The sequence below is a fragment of the Antedon bifida genome, chromosome 1 (genome assembly GCF_963402885.1).
Source record: "Antedon bifida chromosome 1, ecAntBifi1.1, whole genome shotgun sequence".
In the NCBI taxonomy this organism is placed as follows: Eukaryota; Metazoa; Echinodermata; class Crinoidea; order Comatulida; family Antedonidae; genus Antedon; species Antedon bifida.
The window spans coordinates 29,892,822-29,911,625 of NC_136226.1; the positions used below are offsets into that span (position 1 = coordinate 29,892,822).

At 33.2% G+C, this 18,804-nt stretch overlaps 2 protein-coding genes across 5 annotated transcripts in view; one reads left to right on the forward strand and one right to left on the reverse strand.

Moving 5' to 3' along the window:
* LOC144848967 (uncharacterized) overlaps positions 1–10,011 on the forward strand; it is a 55,128-nt gene extending 45,117 nt beyond the window's left edge. For 2 of the 4 annotated variants that reach the window (XM_078705928.1, XM_078705922.1), the window contains exons 3-15: positions 81–207; positions 639–898; positions 1,462–1,581; positions 1,934–2,140; positions 2,299–2,417; positions 2,600–2,730; positions 3,950–4,012; positions 5,843–5,924; positions 6,269–6,325; positions 6,585–7,203; positions 7,787–8,016; positions 8,325–8,387; positions 9,120–10,011. In XM_078705928.1, coding sequence (XP_078562054.1) covers positions 81–207; positions 639–898; positions 1,462–1,581; positions 1,934–2,140; positions 2,299–2,417; positions 2,600–2,730; positions 3,950–4,012; positions 5,843–5,924; positions 6,269–6,325; positions 6,585–7,203; positions 7,787–8,016; positions 8,325–8,387; positions 9,120–9,269 — 2,228 coding nt within the window. In that variant the 3' untranslated portion in view covers positions 9,270–10,011. The remainder of the gene's footprint in view (positions 1–80; positions 208–638; positions 899–1,461; positions 1,582–1,933; positions 2,141–2,298; positions 2,418–2,599; positions 2,731–3,949; positions 4,013–5,842; positions 5,925–6,268; positions 6,326–6,584; positions 7,204–7,786; positions 8,017–8,324; positions 8,388–9,119) is intronic. The other 2 variants (XM_078705933.1, XM_078705941.1) reach the window with 2 other exon arrangements.
* A 55-nt stretch (positions 10,012–10,066) lies between these two features.
* LOC144848959 (uncharacterized) lies at positions 10,067–18,761 on the reverse strand. The gene is made up of 14 exons (XM_078705914.1): positions 18,616–18,761; positions 18,026–18,165; positions 17,798–17,909; positions 17,047–17,152; positions 16,468–16,625; positions 15,993–16,092; positions 14,251–14,408; positions 13,754–13,977; positions 12,681–13,530; positions 12,071–12,317; positions 11,593–11,774; positions 11,219–11,421; positions 10,774–10,867; positions 10,067–10,463 (listed from the first exon to the last, which is right to left on the reverse strand). The coding sequence occupies exons 2-14, from the start codon at positions 18,160–18,162 to the stop codon at positions 10,368–10,370; spliced, it is 2,667 nt and encodes an 888-aa protein (XP_078562040.1). The 5' UTR covers positions 18,163–18,165; positions 18,616–18,761; the 3' UTR covers positions 10,067–10,367.
* Positions 18,762–18,804: the final 43 nt, after the last annotated feature.

The following is an 18,804-nucleotide window of genomic DNA, read 5'->3' on the forward strand; positions in this document are numbered from 1 at the left end:
TATTAGTGCCTTTCAAGACAAAAATGTTCTTTTTGAATATGATTTAAACAGTTACTTTTTACTATGTTTTGTTTTTATAGCCGAGTCAGAATTGGCAGACGCCGAACCAATAAAGGGACGCAGACTTGATGGTAAAGGGAAGAAAAAAGAACGAGGGTACAAAACATTTGAAGAAGACGAGACGTCCACAGATGGAACCCCAGATAAGTTAGTATTTATGAAAATTAATTATGAGTATTGAAAATAGTTGAAAACAGTGAATGTAAAAATCATAAAATAATATTTGATTTGATGATAACTAAAACTAAGAATACAGTATATTAACAAACAATTTTTGTTAATAGTTTTATCCCAATACTACTGTATATTTCATGATACTGTAAAATAAAGTACTGTACTGTTCAAATACAATAATATGTTATGTTTTTCTAATAATTTGCTTTTTTTTAAAACCTCATGCTGAGTATTGCTAAGTACAGTTTATCCACATAATTTTCAGGAGATTTGCTTTAACAGTTATATTTACTTGTGTTTTTCTCATTTATCTGCTAGTTGTGTATTAAAACTACCCAACAACACAATTTTTTATTTGTGTAATTTATATGTAATACTAATTGACAATTTTACACTTTTTTTAGTAGAGCAAAACTTACAAAAAAATCCAGCTTCTTTCGGATAGGGTTCCAAAAACCGAAAGTTAAAGAAAAAGATAAAGAAAAGCAAAAAGAGAAACAGAAACCAAAAGCAAAGGATAAAAGTAAAGAGAAAGAAAAAGAACGAAAAGCGTCAAAATCGAAAGAAGGAGGAAGATCAAGAAGCAAAAGTAAAGATAATAAAGACACCAAAATTAAGAAACAGTCTTCAACCGCTGGATTAGAATCACAATCAACTGAACCAGGTGGGTCATTGTTTATCAAAACCAGGTGGTAATATTTAATTATTAATCTCAGCAACCCAATGTGTCGTAACGCAGGAGACAAAAGCCCCTGTTTTAGCACTCCTTAAGCTATGTCTACACTATCAAACTAGCTTGACAAAGAAAGTGTGATGCACCCAAATATGGTAGTGATATGCCCAAATATGGTAGTGATAGTACCCAACTAATGGTACTAGTGATATACTCAAATATCCAATATCTGTCCATATATAGGCACATCACATTTTTTTGTCACATAAAGTTTGATAGTGTAGACAGAGCTTAAGAGGTCCTCCAATGCTAGGCAATTGCACTGAAGTTGCTCATGCTCTGCAGCCTGTTAAGCCACTGAATGTGTCATTTAAATGCCATTGTATCATTCAAATGTGATTTTACAAATGTTAAGCTCCTATGTGTCCATATATATGGGCACATTCTTTTGTCACATTAAGTTTGATAGTGTAGACAGAGCTTTACACATATTTTATTACTTTATACCCTAGTTTACACTTTTACTCATTTCTCTGCTTTGTATTTTTTTCTAGTTGAGCCACGCCCTGTTTTTGGAGTGGACTTAGTGTTGGCTGTTGATCGATCCAATCCTCATGATGGTATACAAATTCCCCTTATTGTAAGGGATTGTATTGACTACATTGAAGCAAATGGTATGTTGTTTTTCATTTTCCAAATTCAAAATATTTAAAATAAGTTATGAAAATATGTGTATTTTAAAACTATTTTTAAATATTAACAATTTAGGGATGTATGTTGAGGGTATCTACCAGCTTTCTGTTGTAAAATCGAGGATAGATGCTTTACGTATATATTTAAAATAAGTTATGCAAATTTTTATATTTCACAATTTTTTTTTTAATATTAAAAATTTAGGGATGTATGTTGAGGGTATCTACCGGCTTTCTGTTGTAAAATCGAGGATAGATGCTTTACGTATATATTTAAAATAAGTTATGCAAATTTTTATATTTCACAATTTTTTTTTTAATATTAAAAATTTAGGGATGTATGTTGAGGGTATCTACCGGCTTTCTGGTGTAAAATCAAGGATAGATGCTCTACGTACTGCGTATGACACAGCGGGTGAAGATGTTGACCTGACAGACCAGGATCCACACATCGTGGCTGGATTGTTAAAACTGTTTTTACGAGAACTTCCAGAACCGCTGCTAACCCAACGAATTATGCTGTCGCTGGAAGAAGCCTCAAGTATTTATGATTCATAAACAAATTAACAAATCAAATAGAGGCAAAGTGAACTATAAAATTAGAGAATATTAAATATAGTGTGATTATATTAAAATGATATATAATTAATAATCGCACAAGAGAAAAATATAAATAATGATTTTTTGCTTGTTTTTAAGAAATTCCTGACAACAAAGTTAAAATTCAAAAGTTTCGTGGTGCTATCAACTTATTGCCAGTTTGTAATAGGACACTACTGTCATGGGTCATAGTTCATATGGCCCATGTCATTGGCAACGTAAGTAGACTTGAATTGAAAGTATTTTTTGCTTTATTTAAATCACATTTTTTTTTAGGTAAATAATTTTTTTTTCGATCAGTGAATATTATTAATATTAGTTTTATATTATGTGACATAATTTTTTAGGGGGACAATATATCTTTAAAGAGTAACTATTTTCTGTAATTTATGTTTGTTAGGAAATTGAAACCAAGATGAATCTCCAGAACATTTCCATTGTTCTGTGCCCTACACTCCACATCAGCCATCGTGTGCTCAATGTCTTCTTCACTTTCTGGCGTGACATATTTGGAGATGTCGTTCTCAAAAAGTAAGTCACAATTTTTCTTTAATATTAGTATTTCCAATTTTAAGAGGAAATACATTCTGACCTATTAAATCAGTTCATCATTCTCATTAGGACCAAAATATTTGATAAGCTGAAGCTCTGTCTACACTATCAAACTAGTTTGACAAACAAAGTGTGATGTGCCCAAATATGGTAGTGATATGACATCATGTCCATATATGGGCACATCACATTTGTCAAACTAGTTGATAGTGTAGACAAGGATTAAAGTATTGATAAAAATCTTTTGAGGGCATGCAAAGACTACATTTATTGAATGCTGTTCAGCTATGTTTATTGGTATTTAATAATCACAACAAATCCTCTGTAAAGCTCTTGTCTACACTATCAAACTTTATGTGACAAAAAAGTGTGATGTGCCCATATATGGACATGATGATATCATATCACTACCATATTTGTGTATATCACTACCACATTTGGGCACATCACACTTTTTTTGATAAACTAGTTTGATAGTGTAGAAAGATCTTTATTTCATCGAATCCTGCTGTCCTGTGCAGTTTTGAAAAATCTGAAATGGCTATTTTTGTAATATTCTTGATACTTTAATGTTTTGAAATTCCTTCCCAGAATGAAATCAAAATTCTTGTCTGTATCTGCACCATAGTGTTTGTGTATCATCAACATCTAAAATGACTGTGTTTGTTATTGTTTTGTTGTACCCTGAGAAATAAGGAGTATCATTCAAGATTCAAAATGCATTCTAGGAGCTTGTTATGCTTTATCTTTGAAAAACTTGTCATATAAACTATTATTAACAATTTTATTTCTTTCTCTCTTCATTTAAATATCATAGAATTATCTTTCAGTCACATGCCTTTTGCCCTAAGCTTGAACCCAGTAAAACAATTAATCATCAAACACGTATGACTTTTACTTGAAAAATAAGTATTTAAATGGAAAGAATATTTTAATAATTTTAATTGTCCAGCATCTTATAAATTTTTTGTAACATGTATCATCACACATACAGACATTGTAGTGCTTTTGGCTGTTTGTTGTTCAGTACTACTGTACCATGTTGGAAAGTTTACTTTACCATTTCCTCTATCTGGTGGCTTCAAATTGGGAGAGGGTGGGTGCAGGAATTCCTTTCTACCCTTAGATATACGCTTTATCTTGTCTTGTCTTGTTCGCATCTTCATTGTTGACTCACTCTTTCACATCACACAACTAGAGTCAAAAGACGACTTCGATGGCGCTCTTCTCGAACATCTCTCGAGCTCCCAGACAGTTCACTGTAAGTCACCTCTAACCCTTTGCTTCCTTCTAATCATGCCTAATGTTTATTCATTACTCCATGTCAAAGTTCATGCTTGTTTCTTAGCAGAGGCTTAATTGTGGGAGATGTGTATTTTAGCTTTCATGTTTTGTACTAGTACTGTTATAGTCCTCCTGTTTGTTGTATTTTTAGCAAATTTTCTTGGCCTAGGTTAACTACTTACTGTAATATTTATTAATGCAAATTGCATGTTTGTTGTAAATTGTTTGTGACGTCTTGTTTTGTTTACTGATTTTGTTTACCTGCCGTCTAAATGTTAAATGTCTGTGATGAATTTTTTGGTTAATACTGTAGATAGCATTGCAATTTTTAACAAAAAATATTATTTTTTATATCAAGCTAACAACAGCCAACACAACAATTATTTTCATTTAGCACAGAAACAAATTTTGTTTATAGAGTCTGGTTGATTGATTGTATATTATTTTATAGGTTAAATAACAAATAAATCGTATAATTTTGTTTACAGCCGCAAATGCAACAGGTTATATTTAGGTCAGGTTTATTAATGGGGACTGGACATTGCGTGGGAAAGTGCCTTTCTGTGGACAGGATGTTAGTGGGGACAGGGTGTTAGTAGGGACAGGGTGTTAGTGGGGACAGGGTGTTAGTGGGGACAGGGTGTTAGTGGGGACATGTTGTTAGTTTCACTACTACTAAGTTGGGAGTTTTAATAAATTGAGTTTAATATTCTAAAATGATTTCAAAAAATGAAAATGAAGCTGCAATTAATAAGGTTTTTTACCAATATAATTGCAGTTGCAACAAGGTTTAAACAAGTCTTTTTTACTGTTACAAATATTATGATAAATGATTCGAGATACAGTACTGCACTTTACTCCATGCAGTGCAGTACAATGCATGTGCAGTGTATTCAATATTTATAGTTCTGTTTTGAGTTAAGAATAATCTAGGGTGAATGTTAATAAATAGGAAGAAAATATATATAAATAATAATCGATCAAAAGGCAGATTTCAATCAAAACGATAAAGTAAAACAACCATAAATAATATAATAAACATTAGGTGAAGATCTTGATTCACATAGTCTATATTATATAGTAAATATATAATATGTCAGAATTGGAACACTTGCATTGGTATGTCTTTAGCACATAGCGTATTTTACAAACTAATTAATATCATTTATGCATATTTTAATAATGCTAACACACTGCACTGGTGGGATTTGGAGTTAATGTTAACTTGTTTTAGGATATTTAGGATTTGTGTATATAATGAAAAATAATATAAATAAAATATTTTTATTTTGACACATATCATTGAGGCACTTTTTGATATTATGCACTGTTTAATTCTTTATTTTAAAATTTGTACTTGCAGCTAGCTAAATATTATTTAAAAAAAACCACTATAATTAAAGAAAGACAACACTAAGCATGTTTTGTTAATTAAACAGCAGAAAGGTTTTTATGACATTTCAATTTTTTTGTACATTTCTTTAACAACATTACTGTATAATTCCAATTATGTATTAAATAGATTTATTTGCACCTTTTTTGTAATCTAGACTATAGTCCTATTTATTTTCAAATCGAATGTTTTATTGAAATAAGGAAATATTTGTATATCAATAGACTCTTCTAAAAAACTTAGCCATTCCTATTAAACACTGTTCTTTTGGTTTTGTAGATATTATCAATAAAATTGTCATTTAAATAAAAGGAAATCATCATTTTTATCAATCACCATTTTGCTTACAAATTTCCCTAAGTTGTATTTGTGCTTAGAGCTTCTAAATGGCAAATAATTAAATTATTTATACAGGATTTTGGAAGAAGAGCTAAATAAACAAGAAGCAATCTTGTCTGAAATGCATGAACGTGTAAATAAAGGAACAGCTGATAAGGTAAGTCAAATGTTCCACAACATTTATCTGTGTAAATACTTTATTTGTCACTCTCATAACATAATATAAAAACTTCATTAACAAATATGACAAAAAAAAGACCAAAAGAAATTGGCTTTCGCTATTCGAGTTTTGGCCTTTAACATAAAATACATTGATTTTTAAAGTTAAATTAAATAAGTTTAAATAAATTAATATAATGTTATTCATCTTATTTCCAGTTTCAGTCTTTAACAACAATATCAACAGCTAATCTCTTTTATTTTGTTTACTAGGAGTTAAATTATTAAAATACGGTAATTTAGAAATCCAATTACAGTATGATCCTTTTTTTCTGATTACAGAATACAGAAGAGCAACTTTGGGAAGTTCAAAGAATTGTGACACAGCTGAAGCGAAAGGTAGAAGCATTGTAGTAGTTTTCTACCCTTTTCACATCACCTAGAAAAAATCTGGAGCTACATCTGGTGGCCATCAACACTAGCATTTGGTGTCTTTTTTATTGTGCGCCCCAACTCCAGAGTTGTAAAAATTTAAAATTAATATTGCTTGCCAAAAGTTTTGGAAAGCATTTTAAATAGTAGAAAACAATATGGAAAAAAAATGTTTTTTAGAGAATGTTGAGTTTTTGAAAGGTAACTGCTTTCTTATTTACCATAGATTCGAGTTTGTAGGAAAACTTCTGAAACTGCAATTGCTCCTACTCTTGAAGAAGAGGAGAAACCAGAGACAGAAGATGAGAAACCAGTAGTGGAAGAAGACAAACCAGTATTTGAGGAAGAGAAACCAGTATTAGAAGAAGAGAAACCAGCAGTGGAAGAAAAGTCTGCTGATGATAAAGCAGAAGATTCTGTATTCCTTGACACTGTACCAGCAGTTGCTGACAAAACAGAGGAAAAAGCACCAGAGGCAACAGAGATTAAAACAAAGGTTGACGAAGCAATCAAAGAGGAATCTGGAGTAAAACCAGAACGGAAAAAAAGTGACCAGGATGTACTGGAGAAAGTGTCGCCAAAGAAAGAAATTATTGAAGAATCTGTAGTTATTGAGAAAGGGAACGAAGTAGTAAAACAAGTAGAAGTAAAACAATCTGACCAAACTCAAGAAAGTGAAGTGAACAAAAGTAAAAATGTAGAAAATATTGCAGAAGATAGTGTTCAAGGTGTAAAAGAGAAAGAAGATAAAGAAGAAGAAAAACAGACAATTGAAGAAGTTGATAATCAACAAGTGAAAGATTCAACAGAGGAAGTATTTAAGGAAGACGAAGAGGATGATGAAGGTAATTAATTGGCTTAACATTATCATCATTACCATCAAGTTTATTGTTTCACACAATACAATATACAGAAATTAATACCGTAAATATAATTGTGTGAGGAGGATGCATTAAGCTAAGGCTTTAAGTTTGGTCCTCAGGATAAATAAATATATATGATTATTTAATTGAAGTGAGAAAAAAAAAACACTTCTTTCTTCTGTCTAATTGACAAATAAAATTAAACACCAACAAGTACAAGGTTTTCTATCGGCACGGTCGACCATTCTCTTAGTTCCCTGTACCGCCATATTTATAAAACTTGTCAATAGAAAACAAGGTAATAGTCTTACAGTTGACCTTGCCGAGAATAGATATGCCGATATAGAATTTAATTCCCAGTATTCCAGATAGCCACCACACCAAAATAATAATTTACAATCACAGTGGACAGTACCTATAGAAAACAAATTACATGCACAACCGTGCTGATAGCCTTCATAAGTAGTTCTTTAATGATATACTGTATATTGTGTTCATTAGTAGCATTAGGCACTCTTTATTATTTAAATTAAAATAATATTATAATTATCATTTCTTTATACAGAAGTTATTCAATTACTTCTAATAACTCAAGCAGAAGCAATGGCAAGGCAGCAGGAATTGAAGAAGATCCAGTCAGAGTTACAGGAGAGAATCGAAGCAGAAAGAAACGACATTGAACGATTGCGGCAGAAGCTTGCTGAAGAGGAGCGCAGAGAGTCTCTTCAGTTGAGGCCATCCTCATTTGAGAGTGGTAACAGCTCAGACTCTTCTAATAGTAGTAGTAGTGAAAGTGTATCCTTTCATTGTATGCTAATTTCACCAAAAAAAAAAACAAACTTGTGTATGCCTTATTTACTATATAGTTACTACTGTGTCTTCTTCTTCTCCTTCCTTCTTCCTTTTTTCTTCATTTTTCTTTCTTCTTCCATTTAGGAACAAACTTCATATTTGATGGCTACTGCTCGACTGGTTATAGCTGTTGCAAATGTTATTTTTATTTGCATACAGTGTGTGCTGCATACAAATTCCCAAACAAACTGGCACAATAATTAGAATAACATTTATGTACAATATTAGTTTCTCCTTAACATATTTGTTAGGAGGATGAGGATACCTTAATGGAAATCCTAACAAAGCTAACCGAAGAAAATGAGAAATTAGAAGTAAGTATACAGTAACAGTGGTGGATCCAGAATTTTGAAAGATAGGGAGGGACTGCCTAGGGCTTCAAAAGTGTGAAATGGAATGCTGAACTTAACCTAATGTAGTGGAGCTGTAGCTTGGTGGTTAACGTGCTTGCCTTCCAATCCCAACGCCCAGAGTTTAATCCTGACCTACTGCCAGGGTTGTAACTCACGACTCAACTCCACTCCCTAAGTCTCAAATGAGACTTAGTTTATAAGCACGATAAACTATAAAATAGTGTAATGATTGGTGAGTTTGTGCTTGCTGTTGGATATAATAATGAAAAAAATATGTCCTATCTTCTACGTTGTATCCACCTATGAGTAATGTGCCTCTTTACTTCCATAGACGGATTCACAGACAAAGGGTTAGGTTCAGGACAAAAAAGTATTTGCGTAGGTAGGGGAATTAAAATCGACGTAAGGGAGTATTTTTTGGCAAAAGAAATTCTCTATATAGTTAGAAAAGCAGTGTAAAAATAACCATAGCATTTATATTTAGAAATAGAAAAGCATTCACTGTACAGAAAAAGTAGTTAATATTTTCAATTCATATTAAATATGATACTTTATCACTCACAGATTGACCCTAATAATCCAGGTAGGTGATTGGTCAATGTTTAATCAGCTTTACCAGAATCCATCAGCAAATAGACAATTTTTTAGGACTATATAAGTAAAATTATTGTGTTCAATAATGTTTTTTTATAGGCTAAAAATAACGAGTTGGTTACGAGTATTCATCTTGAACGTGAACGATGCGTAGATCTACGAGTGAAAATGACTACGATGATACTAAAGGAAGATTTAGAAAAAAGGAGGTCTTTTAGTGGTCCGGCACCATTGGAAACAGATCTATAGTATAGAGAAATAGACAGTAGTCAGTGCGCTGTTGTCTAGTACAAGTAGGAATCAATAATCATAGTGGCACTTATCTAGATTGGTAGGTAGGACATATTACTTAAAAATACCAGAATTTCTCTCTTCTTATTTTGAAGTTCGATATATTTTGAAATATGCTTTTGATTTGCAACCCGACTAATGACCTAAGACCTACGTATATTGTGTAGTTGGTCGTAGATCCTACTGAAGAATCCAAAATGACTTAGATTGAGCTAGGAAGTGCGTGCCAATGTCCCTGAGACAAGTTCTTTGGTCAGCTCAGCTCTCTATTATCTTAAAACTTATTTTTTTTAAATGACTGAAAACAGTTTCTCAGAAGAAACTCTATATTCGTAAAGTAAAGGCTGCCATTATTTTTCTGCATTTATAGTTATTATTAACAGCGCTATTGAATATCTAAACTATTTATTATTTAATTATCTTATAGATGCGTAATTTATATTGAATCAATTATTATAAATGTTATATTGGTGCTTTTGTATATGTTAATTAAAACAGGGTAGGGAATGTTCCACTTTCATGTTATTGATGACATTAATGGAATGATTTGTCTATTATTAGTAAATTTAATTACACTTTTGGGAAAAAAATAATAATAAATCCACCCCAAATTTACAGTATTTTTTCTTAAATGCAGGTATAGAACAAACTTTAACAAAATACAAAAACAATTTTAAGCAGACAATGAATTTATTTAAGTCAATAAATATACAGTATTTACTATTTAAAAAATACTTGTGTATAATCTTTATTTACAGATATTTAACATTATTTGCACCGAATTTAAAATAAATAACATCTTATTATTCCAGAAGAAATTGAGTTATTTTGTGTTACTTTCATTGTTGTTGAAAGATCATGTTAGCTTGATCTTGTAAATGGAGCTGGTAAGGATTCTGAGATTGTTAAAAACCTCTAAATTCTACAACTGTACACTTGACAGCATTGGAAATTGATGGAAATGTAAAGACATATGTTGGTACAAGTTTCTAAAATAATGGTATTGTGTAGCAGAAGCCATCTTACGACACAAAGACTATTCATTTCGTTTCGTTTTCATTCCTTCAGACTTGATGCAGTTTTCTTTTCTTCCGCCTCTTTCTGCTTCTCTTTCTCCTCATCTTCCAGCATTTCTTGGAGCTCCTTTCGCCACTTAAAAAGTAGAAAGAATGATTACTTGAAGTGAGTCAAACTTACTATTGTTAGAATACTACTTACTTAAAAAAACAAATCTTAACAAAAAAACTATCTTAAAAGATAGCTTTTGTTGTAGTAGTAGTAGTACTACACTATCAAACTAGACACAAAATGGTAGTAATATGCCCAAATATGGTAGTGATATAATCATCATGTCCATATATTGGCACATCACATTTTTTTGTCACATAAAGTTTGATAGTGTAGACAAAGCTTAAGAACTGATGAGCAATCTAATGTTTTGACAAGTTACAAAGTTTCTTACTTGATCTTCCACTATTCGTTTCAAGTCTAGACTTGTTCTGGTTGTGAAACTTGGTTGTTTCTCTACTAAAGCTGAAGACATCATTAATTCTTCCCTGGGGTAATACAAACAGTATTATATCAATCATAAAATACTTTTGATTTTTCATAACATTTATTTACAAACTCTGACAAACTTTGTAGCAAAGTAACTGATTGAATGATTGAAACAGAGAATGAAGGCAGATGACGGAAAGATGATGTTTGGGCAAGCCTTAAATAGAGAAATGAAAAGGAATAGAAAATTGCATGGTAAAGACAGGTAGATGTTGAGACATGATATTAATGAATAATATTTAGAAAAGATAATTTTTAATTTGATGAGAGGCAGAATTTAAAATAGATTAATACATACATTAGTTCTTTTATGATGATCTTTTATTAGGGCTATCAGTAAGTTTACTCACTTTAAAGATGGTCGAGTTGGACCCTTTTTCACTGATTGACTTGGCTTTGGTAATTCAACTTTTCTTCTGGGTGATCGTTTTGTAACTGTGACTGGAGGTGCAAGTGGGGGAAGATAAAGAGCGGACAGACTTGCAGCGAGACGTCCATCTAACGAATGCACAACATCAATCTTCATAGCTTCTTTCTCTATTTGGGCATCCACCTGGAAAAATTAAATGACCCACATGGAATTATGCAATTTCAAATTTTTGTCTTTAGGCACATGTAGTCAAGGATAGTAATCCCCCCGATACAGATATTCAGATATGAACTTACCACATGGAATTATGCAAATTCTCTTGTGCAACACAGATGCATTCAGATGTAAACTTACCTGGCCAACTCTTATCGCTTCTAAAACACGATCATCTTTTTCCCTGGTGTGACATTTCATAAGCATATTCCATGCCACAGTTCGCATACCATCATTTGTCTTGTCTCCTTCAGTACAACGGCAGATCTTAACTAAACCCTGGACAGCCCCATATCGAATACGCCAACTCCAATCCTCCAAACCTGTAAAGTAAACCACTATTTTAAAAAGAGATGCCATAATGTTGGTTTCCATTTTTAAGCCCTGTCTACACTATCAAACTAGTTTGACACAGAAAGTGTGATGTGCCCAAATATGCTAGTGATATGCTGCCATCAAGTTTGATAAGTGTAGACATTTTTAAAGATATAGAACTTTTAAGTAGTGGGAGTATTAAGAGAGAACCCCTAAACAACCCAGACATCTAAGTGTGAACAAGTTTCCCAATCCCAAGACTTTAAGTATAGAAACTCAACTGAATCTTGACAGAACAACGTACCTGTATCATTGACATCAGTTTCCAAATCCAGTGTAAAGGTAACAAGGTCAAGTAATCCAGCACTGGCAATGCCAAGTGATCCATTCATTTTCCCAGAGTATAGAGAACCCTTCTGCTTTTCATTTCCAACAAGAGCAACTTTCCTGATGTTTGAGGTGTTCCCATGTAGACACAGGTGCGCCATCAACTCAGTGTATGTAAATGCTACTTCCCAACGCCAACCAATCAGGCCTAGCATGTTTGGTAGCTAAAAATCGATGGTACAGAATGATGACAAACAGAAGTGCATGACAGTATGTTTCATTGGGATTTTTTTTTTATTTCATACACATCCAATAGTGAGTAATTCGCCAATTATAGAATGGATAAACTATTTTTATAATTTATCATGCGTTTAAACTAAGTCTCATTTGAGGCTTAGAGGGTGGAGTTAAAAGAGTTGTGAGTTACAACCCTGGCACTAACCCAGGACCTTATGATTGGAAGGCAAGCATGTTAATCACCAAGTTACAGCTCCACTGGTTAAAAAGGATGATGATTAAAGAGTATACAACCTCTAATATTAATATTGTACACTGTTATTAATGAACAGAAGGTGTATTAATCTTACCCGATTTCTACTGGAAAACTTAGGTGTACTGGGTAGTGATGCAAACACAGGCCGTGAACCAGGTTGTACTATTCTTCCTGTTCTAGACGACGATTCCGTTAACTTTATACTGGCTTTCTTAGAACTACCATCAGTACCTTTCCTTTGATCTGGAATAACCTTATCATCATCTTTACCTCTGTCAGCTGAAGCATCAAAGCTGACTTCTCTTTTCATCTTAGGCCTTTGAGCTAATTTTAAGGCTGTCTTTGGTCCTTTGGTGACATCTACCTGGTTTGGGTACACCTGGCTGTCATCACCTGGTAACATGTCGCTGTTGATGCTTGGCGATCGATCCTGGTTGATACCATAACCGGACATCTCACCGGCCGAGTCCAAACTTTCACGACTACTTATATTTGGAAGAGTTGCTGGGGTGCTTAACATTCTGGAATCTTTATTGAAGAAACTACTGCGATCTGTTAAAGATTCTGCATGTTTGTCCTGCGGAGTATCTATCATAGCTGCCATTGAGACATTCATTAGTTTTCTTAATGATTGACTACTATATTCTTCAAAGTTTGTTTTTTTCTTCTCCTGTTTCTCCTTGGACCAGTGCTTAGGTGAAAGGTCAAATTTAAGTTCACTCGTTTCTAAATCACTAAAGCTGGATTTTGTACTGGTAAGACTTGTTGCGGAATCGTGATCATCAACATATATGTCACTCATAGTATCATTCTTGTCGTCTCTTGGCGGAAGTGGTGTTTTTGGAGGAATAATACCTTTCGCAAGGTTCTGCAGCGCCCTCAATACTGTTATGTTAGACTTTGCTGCCTCAGAAAGCACCTTAAAGGTGCATAATGCATCAATCCTAAAAAAATGCAGAAAAGTATTATCTATTTCAGTTTTAACTAATTTAATTCCACTTTTTCACTGGAATACATTTTATAAACATCAACAGGATATACAGTAGAATAATTTAAATATTGCAACATTGAAAAACAACTAAAATATACATACACCTGAAAGCAACTACCATAATCAAAATACTACTTTAGTAATCAATGCATACTGCTATAAATATATAACTGTACCAATTTTCAGTAGCCAGGCCTGTTCCACACAGCGTCAATGCTTTGACCGCTTCCTGGAAGCCATCGCTAAGATGAACAGTGCACCTCCAAACATCTAGGCTATGCCAGAGGCTAGGACTAAGATCATGTATGGTTGTCTCACTTAGTGCCTTTGAACAACTTGTTTGTCTAACAGCTTCTATATTGTCTGTTGTAGTAGAGTTTCTTCCACTAATATTTATCATCTGCTTAAAAAATAAAAACATGCTTAATTACAAATACCATATTAAAGTGAACATTTCCATTCATCACTGTGTTAAAATGAATGTACTATATTATTACAGTATTAACTTAATAAAATAAGTTCAAGCTAGTGCACAGTAGCTTCCATATATCCACTCTTTCCAAACATTTTTTTTCATTTAAGTATAAATTTAATTGTTAAGATTTAAATCCTTTACCAATTACTTGAGGTAAATCTATCAGATTAATTTGTCTCATATAAAGGATATATTTACCGTAGTAGTCTCATTCTTTAAAATGTTGTCACTTTCCTTGATCTCTCCAGCATCCCCTGCATCATCTCCAACAATCATGGCTCCAACCTCTGCAATGTACCTCAAGGCAAGGTGGGCACTTGGGTAGGGGTTGTATGCATCTTCACATTCTGTAAAACCTATAAAGAATATCAACTATTATCATTCTGATACATAGTGGTGATTGTTATCATTTTGGCAAAATACTATACAATTACCATACAGATATCCTCTGGTATAATCCCAACACGAACTTGGGCCGACTTTGAGGGGTGGGACTATACCCGGGAAAACCCTGGTTCAGAAAAACAAGGCCATATACATGGCTGCAGTTGCGTGCGCAAATTTGAGTTAGTGTTTACCAACATAATGAGCTGTATAGTCATGTTTGCACACGACTAAAAATGATTGGTAAGCATTTCTTGTAAAAACTCATCTGAACTGGCTAGAGAGAGGCCTACATCCAGACCAAAAGTCAATACTGGGCTATACCCGGGGATATACCTGTTTGCCAAATCAGACATAAATTAGTGGGATTAGACCTGAAGTGGGATTATACACGAGGATATACGATAACAAACTCGCAACTTTTGCAAATGGATTTCCTCTAAAATTAAGTGAAATTTTAAAATGTCAAATAACTCTTTTGGTTTATAATATGTACAACATTGGTGATTTTTTTTCTATTGTATAAGCTGACAGAAAATGCTACAAACACATACAGCATGCACATTTCACAATGAAGCTATGTGAAGTCTATATAAACTCAATTACCTAATTAACGTGTTGATAAAATACATCAGGGTGACACAATATACAAAATACTGTATATAAAGATCAAAATGATTGATATCTTACATGCAAATTATTCATAAATGATGTAATGGAGATCACATTAAAACTACTGTACTAAATAACATGCTGTATAAATAAACTGTAAATATACTATACTTTAATCAACAACATGGGAGGGAGGGGCACCTTATACTTACATCATGGACCAGTAACCAATGCAAAAATAAATATGATGCATACAAACATAGAATGATGCACTGATTATGTTTAAATGACATAGAATTATGAGTTAAAAGTTAAAAATTTCTATTCTACACTATTGACAAGTTCAAAAATACTACGTATAAACTAAAAATACATGTTATCCTAATAGCCAATGGAATTGAGCGTACGATTTGAATGACATCATGCACATTATAAACTATAAACATGTGTAATGTGCGGATGTTATGCTGCTATCCTGCAATATAGGAAATGGATGCACTGACATGTGGGATCTCTTTTATATGTAGGTCACATGATAGACAGCACATTACGACTTTACTTACCACTAATCAAAGCTTTAATAAAAAAAGAAGATAAAACTATGACAGAAGGTATATGGAAGGACATATCATATAATAAATGGAAGGACATATTCATATCATAATAGAAATAAAATATAATATGAATATTAGACAAAAATAGATGATACTAAGAGTTCACTACATTGAGTACCAAAATATATTTTATTTCAGTAATGACATGCAAGAAACTTGCGTTTTGCATATTAAAGTGTTATTCAGGGCCGTAGCCACCAGCACAGTTGGCAAGGTTTCAACCTGACAACCCAGTGGCTTGAACAAAGATTGTTCCCTTTACAACCGCACCACTTTATTTCTACATCACTCTTATGTGTTATTTCATATATAATACCAACATATGTTTACCTTCTAAATATGTAATCAACCTATCTTTGTATTCTCTGTAGCCATGGAGATGACCTGCCATGTGATGAAAAAACAACCTACTGAACACAAGCTGACCCATCTATATTAACAAAAATAAGAATTGAATTAATTAAGATTCAGTAATACTCTCTGTTTGTATATAATTGATATTGTATAGAAGGTTTAGGTTGGTGTTTTAATATTTTCGACTCAACCAAGGCAGTCTAAGAACAGAATGCTGAGCTCCAGAGATCAAAGGGTTTATCTAGCACAATCAGTTCCATGCCCCTTAAGAGACTTTGCGTGCTGTGGAGAATAATATGTATATAGTACAGTACTGTTGGTATTTGTCGTAGCCAGACATAAAATCAAAGGACCGTTACGAGTTCCTATCTTGGTAAGGCAAGCTCAGTGTCCTGTTGTTAGATTGCCTAGACTCAACATAACACCAATGGATTGAGATTTACTATTTTACCTTTAATAATTTGATCTCTCCTATTCTGAGGAATGGTTGATCCATAGCATCTGTCCGCAACCAGAAAAGTGTGGTCTCACCCAGGTAAAATAAACTGTTAATGTTATTTGGTGACAGTGGTGCTTGGTTGAGAGATATAATCATCACATCTAGACACTCTAGAGGTTAGAGTAGTATAGTAATGTATTAATTCATACATACAGAGATACATGATAATGAACACCTTATTAAATAGCAAAACAAAAACTAGATCTGGACTATCAGAATGAGTGACCCATTCAACATAAAAGGAACACAGAAAACAAATTTATAATCCCAGCCAGTGGAGTAACGGCGAAGAGCGCTCACCGGCTAAACCAAGGGCCCCCGGAGCTTATGGGGGCCCCTGGAAAGAAACAGGCATTAAAATATGTTGAAAAAGGCTAATAACACCCAAGGCCTCCAGCGTTGGAGGGCCACATAGGGTTTCTTAAGCAGGAGCCTCTGCAGTACGCCAGAACTGGAGGCCAAGCTATTGGTATGCTAGATTAATTTAATAGATTGTACTGACAAATTCAACTCAAAGTAATTGTTGTAAACCTTCTTGAACTCTGCCGCGACATTGTGCTAGCATTGAGAGTTCTGACCAGGCCTTGGGTAGATCAACATGGCTTCCTCGACTCGCATCTACCAGACCAACTCTTCGCTGTAACAATGAATAAACATTTAAAAATGTTATAAATGTACAAATTTTAAAATACCATCCATAATTAACTAACCTAGACTAATGCTCTGTCTACACTATCAAACTAGTTTGAAAAAAAAAAATGTGTGATGTGCCCAAATATGGTAGTGATATATCCAGATATGGTAGTGATATGACATTATCATGTCCATATATGTGCACATCACATTTTTTTTGTCACATAAAGTTTGATAGTGTAGACATAGACCTAAATTTATTTATTTGTCATACACATTCAACATCAAGTAATTACAGGATGGATAAACTTGATCATGCTTTATAAAACAAGCCTCATTTGAGGCTAAAGCTCTGTTTACACACTATCAATCTTTATGAATGTGATGTGCCCATATATGGATCTGATGATGTCATGTTACTACCATATTTAAGCATATCACTTCCATATTTGGGCACATAACTTTTTTTTTGTCAAATTAGTTTGATAGTGTAGACAGAACTTTAGTGAGTGGAGTAGAGTTAATCCCTGTTACTATTGAACAAGGGACATTGGAATGCAAGTACGCCAACCACCAAGCTACAGCTCCACTACATCCACACATATTGTCATATATTCAAAAGTTTGATTTGCATTTATATTCAAATGACCTTTGCTCTTGCCAGCATCTTGAAGGCAAACTCTTCCAATTCTTCTTTAACTTCAAAATCAGTTGCATCATTGAAATTACTGATAAACTCTTCTGATAATTCAAATGGATTCCTTCAAATAAAAATAAACAGTAAATCAAAAATGTATATAAATATCACTACCAATCACAATGCAGTGCTTTGAATAGAATATTTAACAAGCAAGTAGTAGTAGTACACTAAACAAACCTTGTGGTTGGAATTTCCCTGTTGCTTTTTGGAAATCCTAAGAATTTCTGTTTCATCAGTCTTTCTTGCAACTCTTCTCGTTGACTATGGGATATTATCCCAAATTTATGTACAATGGGAACTTTAGTTATAGGCATCTTCTATTTGAAAAGAAAAAAAAAACAACAATATTAATATTTAGCAAGAGTTTTCTGAGAATAGATTATATAGGATTTTTTCACTTCAAACAAGTAATTTTTAATTTTTACAAGTTATTATTTTTAGGCTGAGATTTGATTCACATGATCCTGAATTTGTAGGCATTTAAATATGTTATTATAACATGGGCCTACTACTAGTAACAGGCAGCTGCACCTAGGCACGCGCCAAGATTAATTTAGCTTGCCTATTAATTACTATAGCTAGCTAGGCCTAGTAAGATTTGAACCCCATCAAGAGATAGCTAGCCTACGTACTAGCCTATAGACTAGTAGGCCTCTAGGCTAGATTTAGTTTTAGACTTAGAGTAGGTAAGTAGTAAAATTAAGTTTTGTATGGTCGCCAGCTTAGTTTGTAGCGCCAATTATTGTTATGTTTTATATTTTACTTACAAACTATTATCAAGACATGTATTATAAGGTAGATAGAAGCGTTTCAACAATAAGGATTAAAAACATTCTCAATTGAAAATTTCCAAGCCTAGGCCTAAATTGTTTACAGGTACCTAGCGATAAAAAGTCTTCTGCTAGAAGATTGACCAATCAATTTCAGGATAGGCTCCTGTGTTACAGCCGAGATGG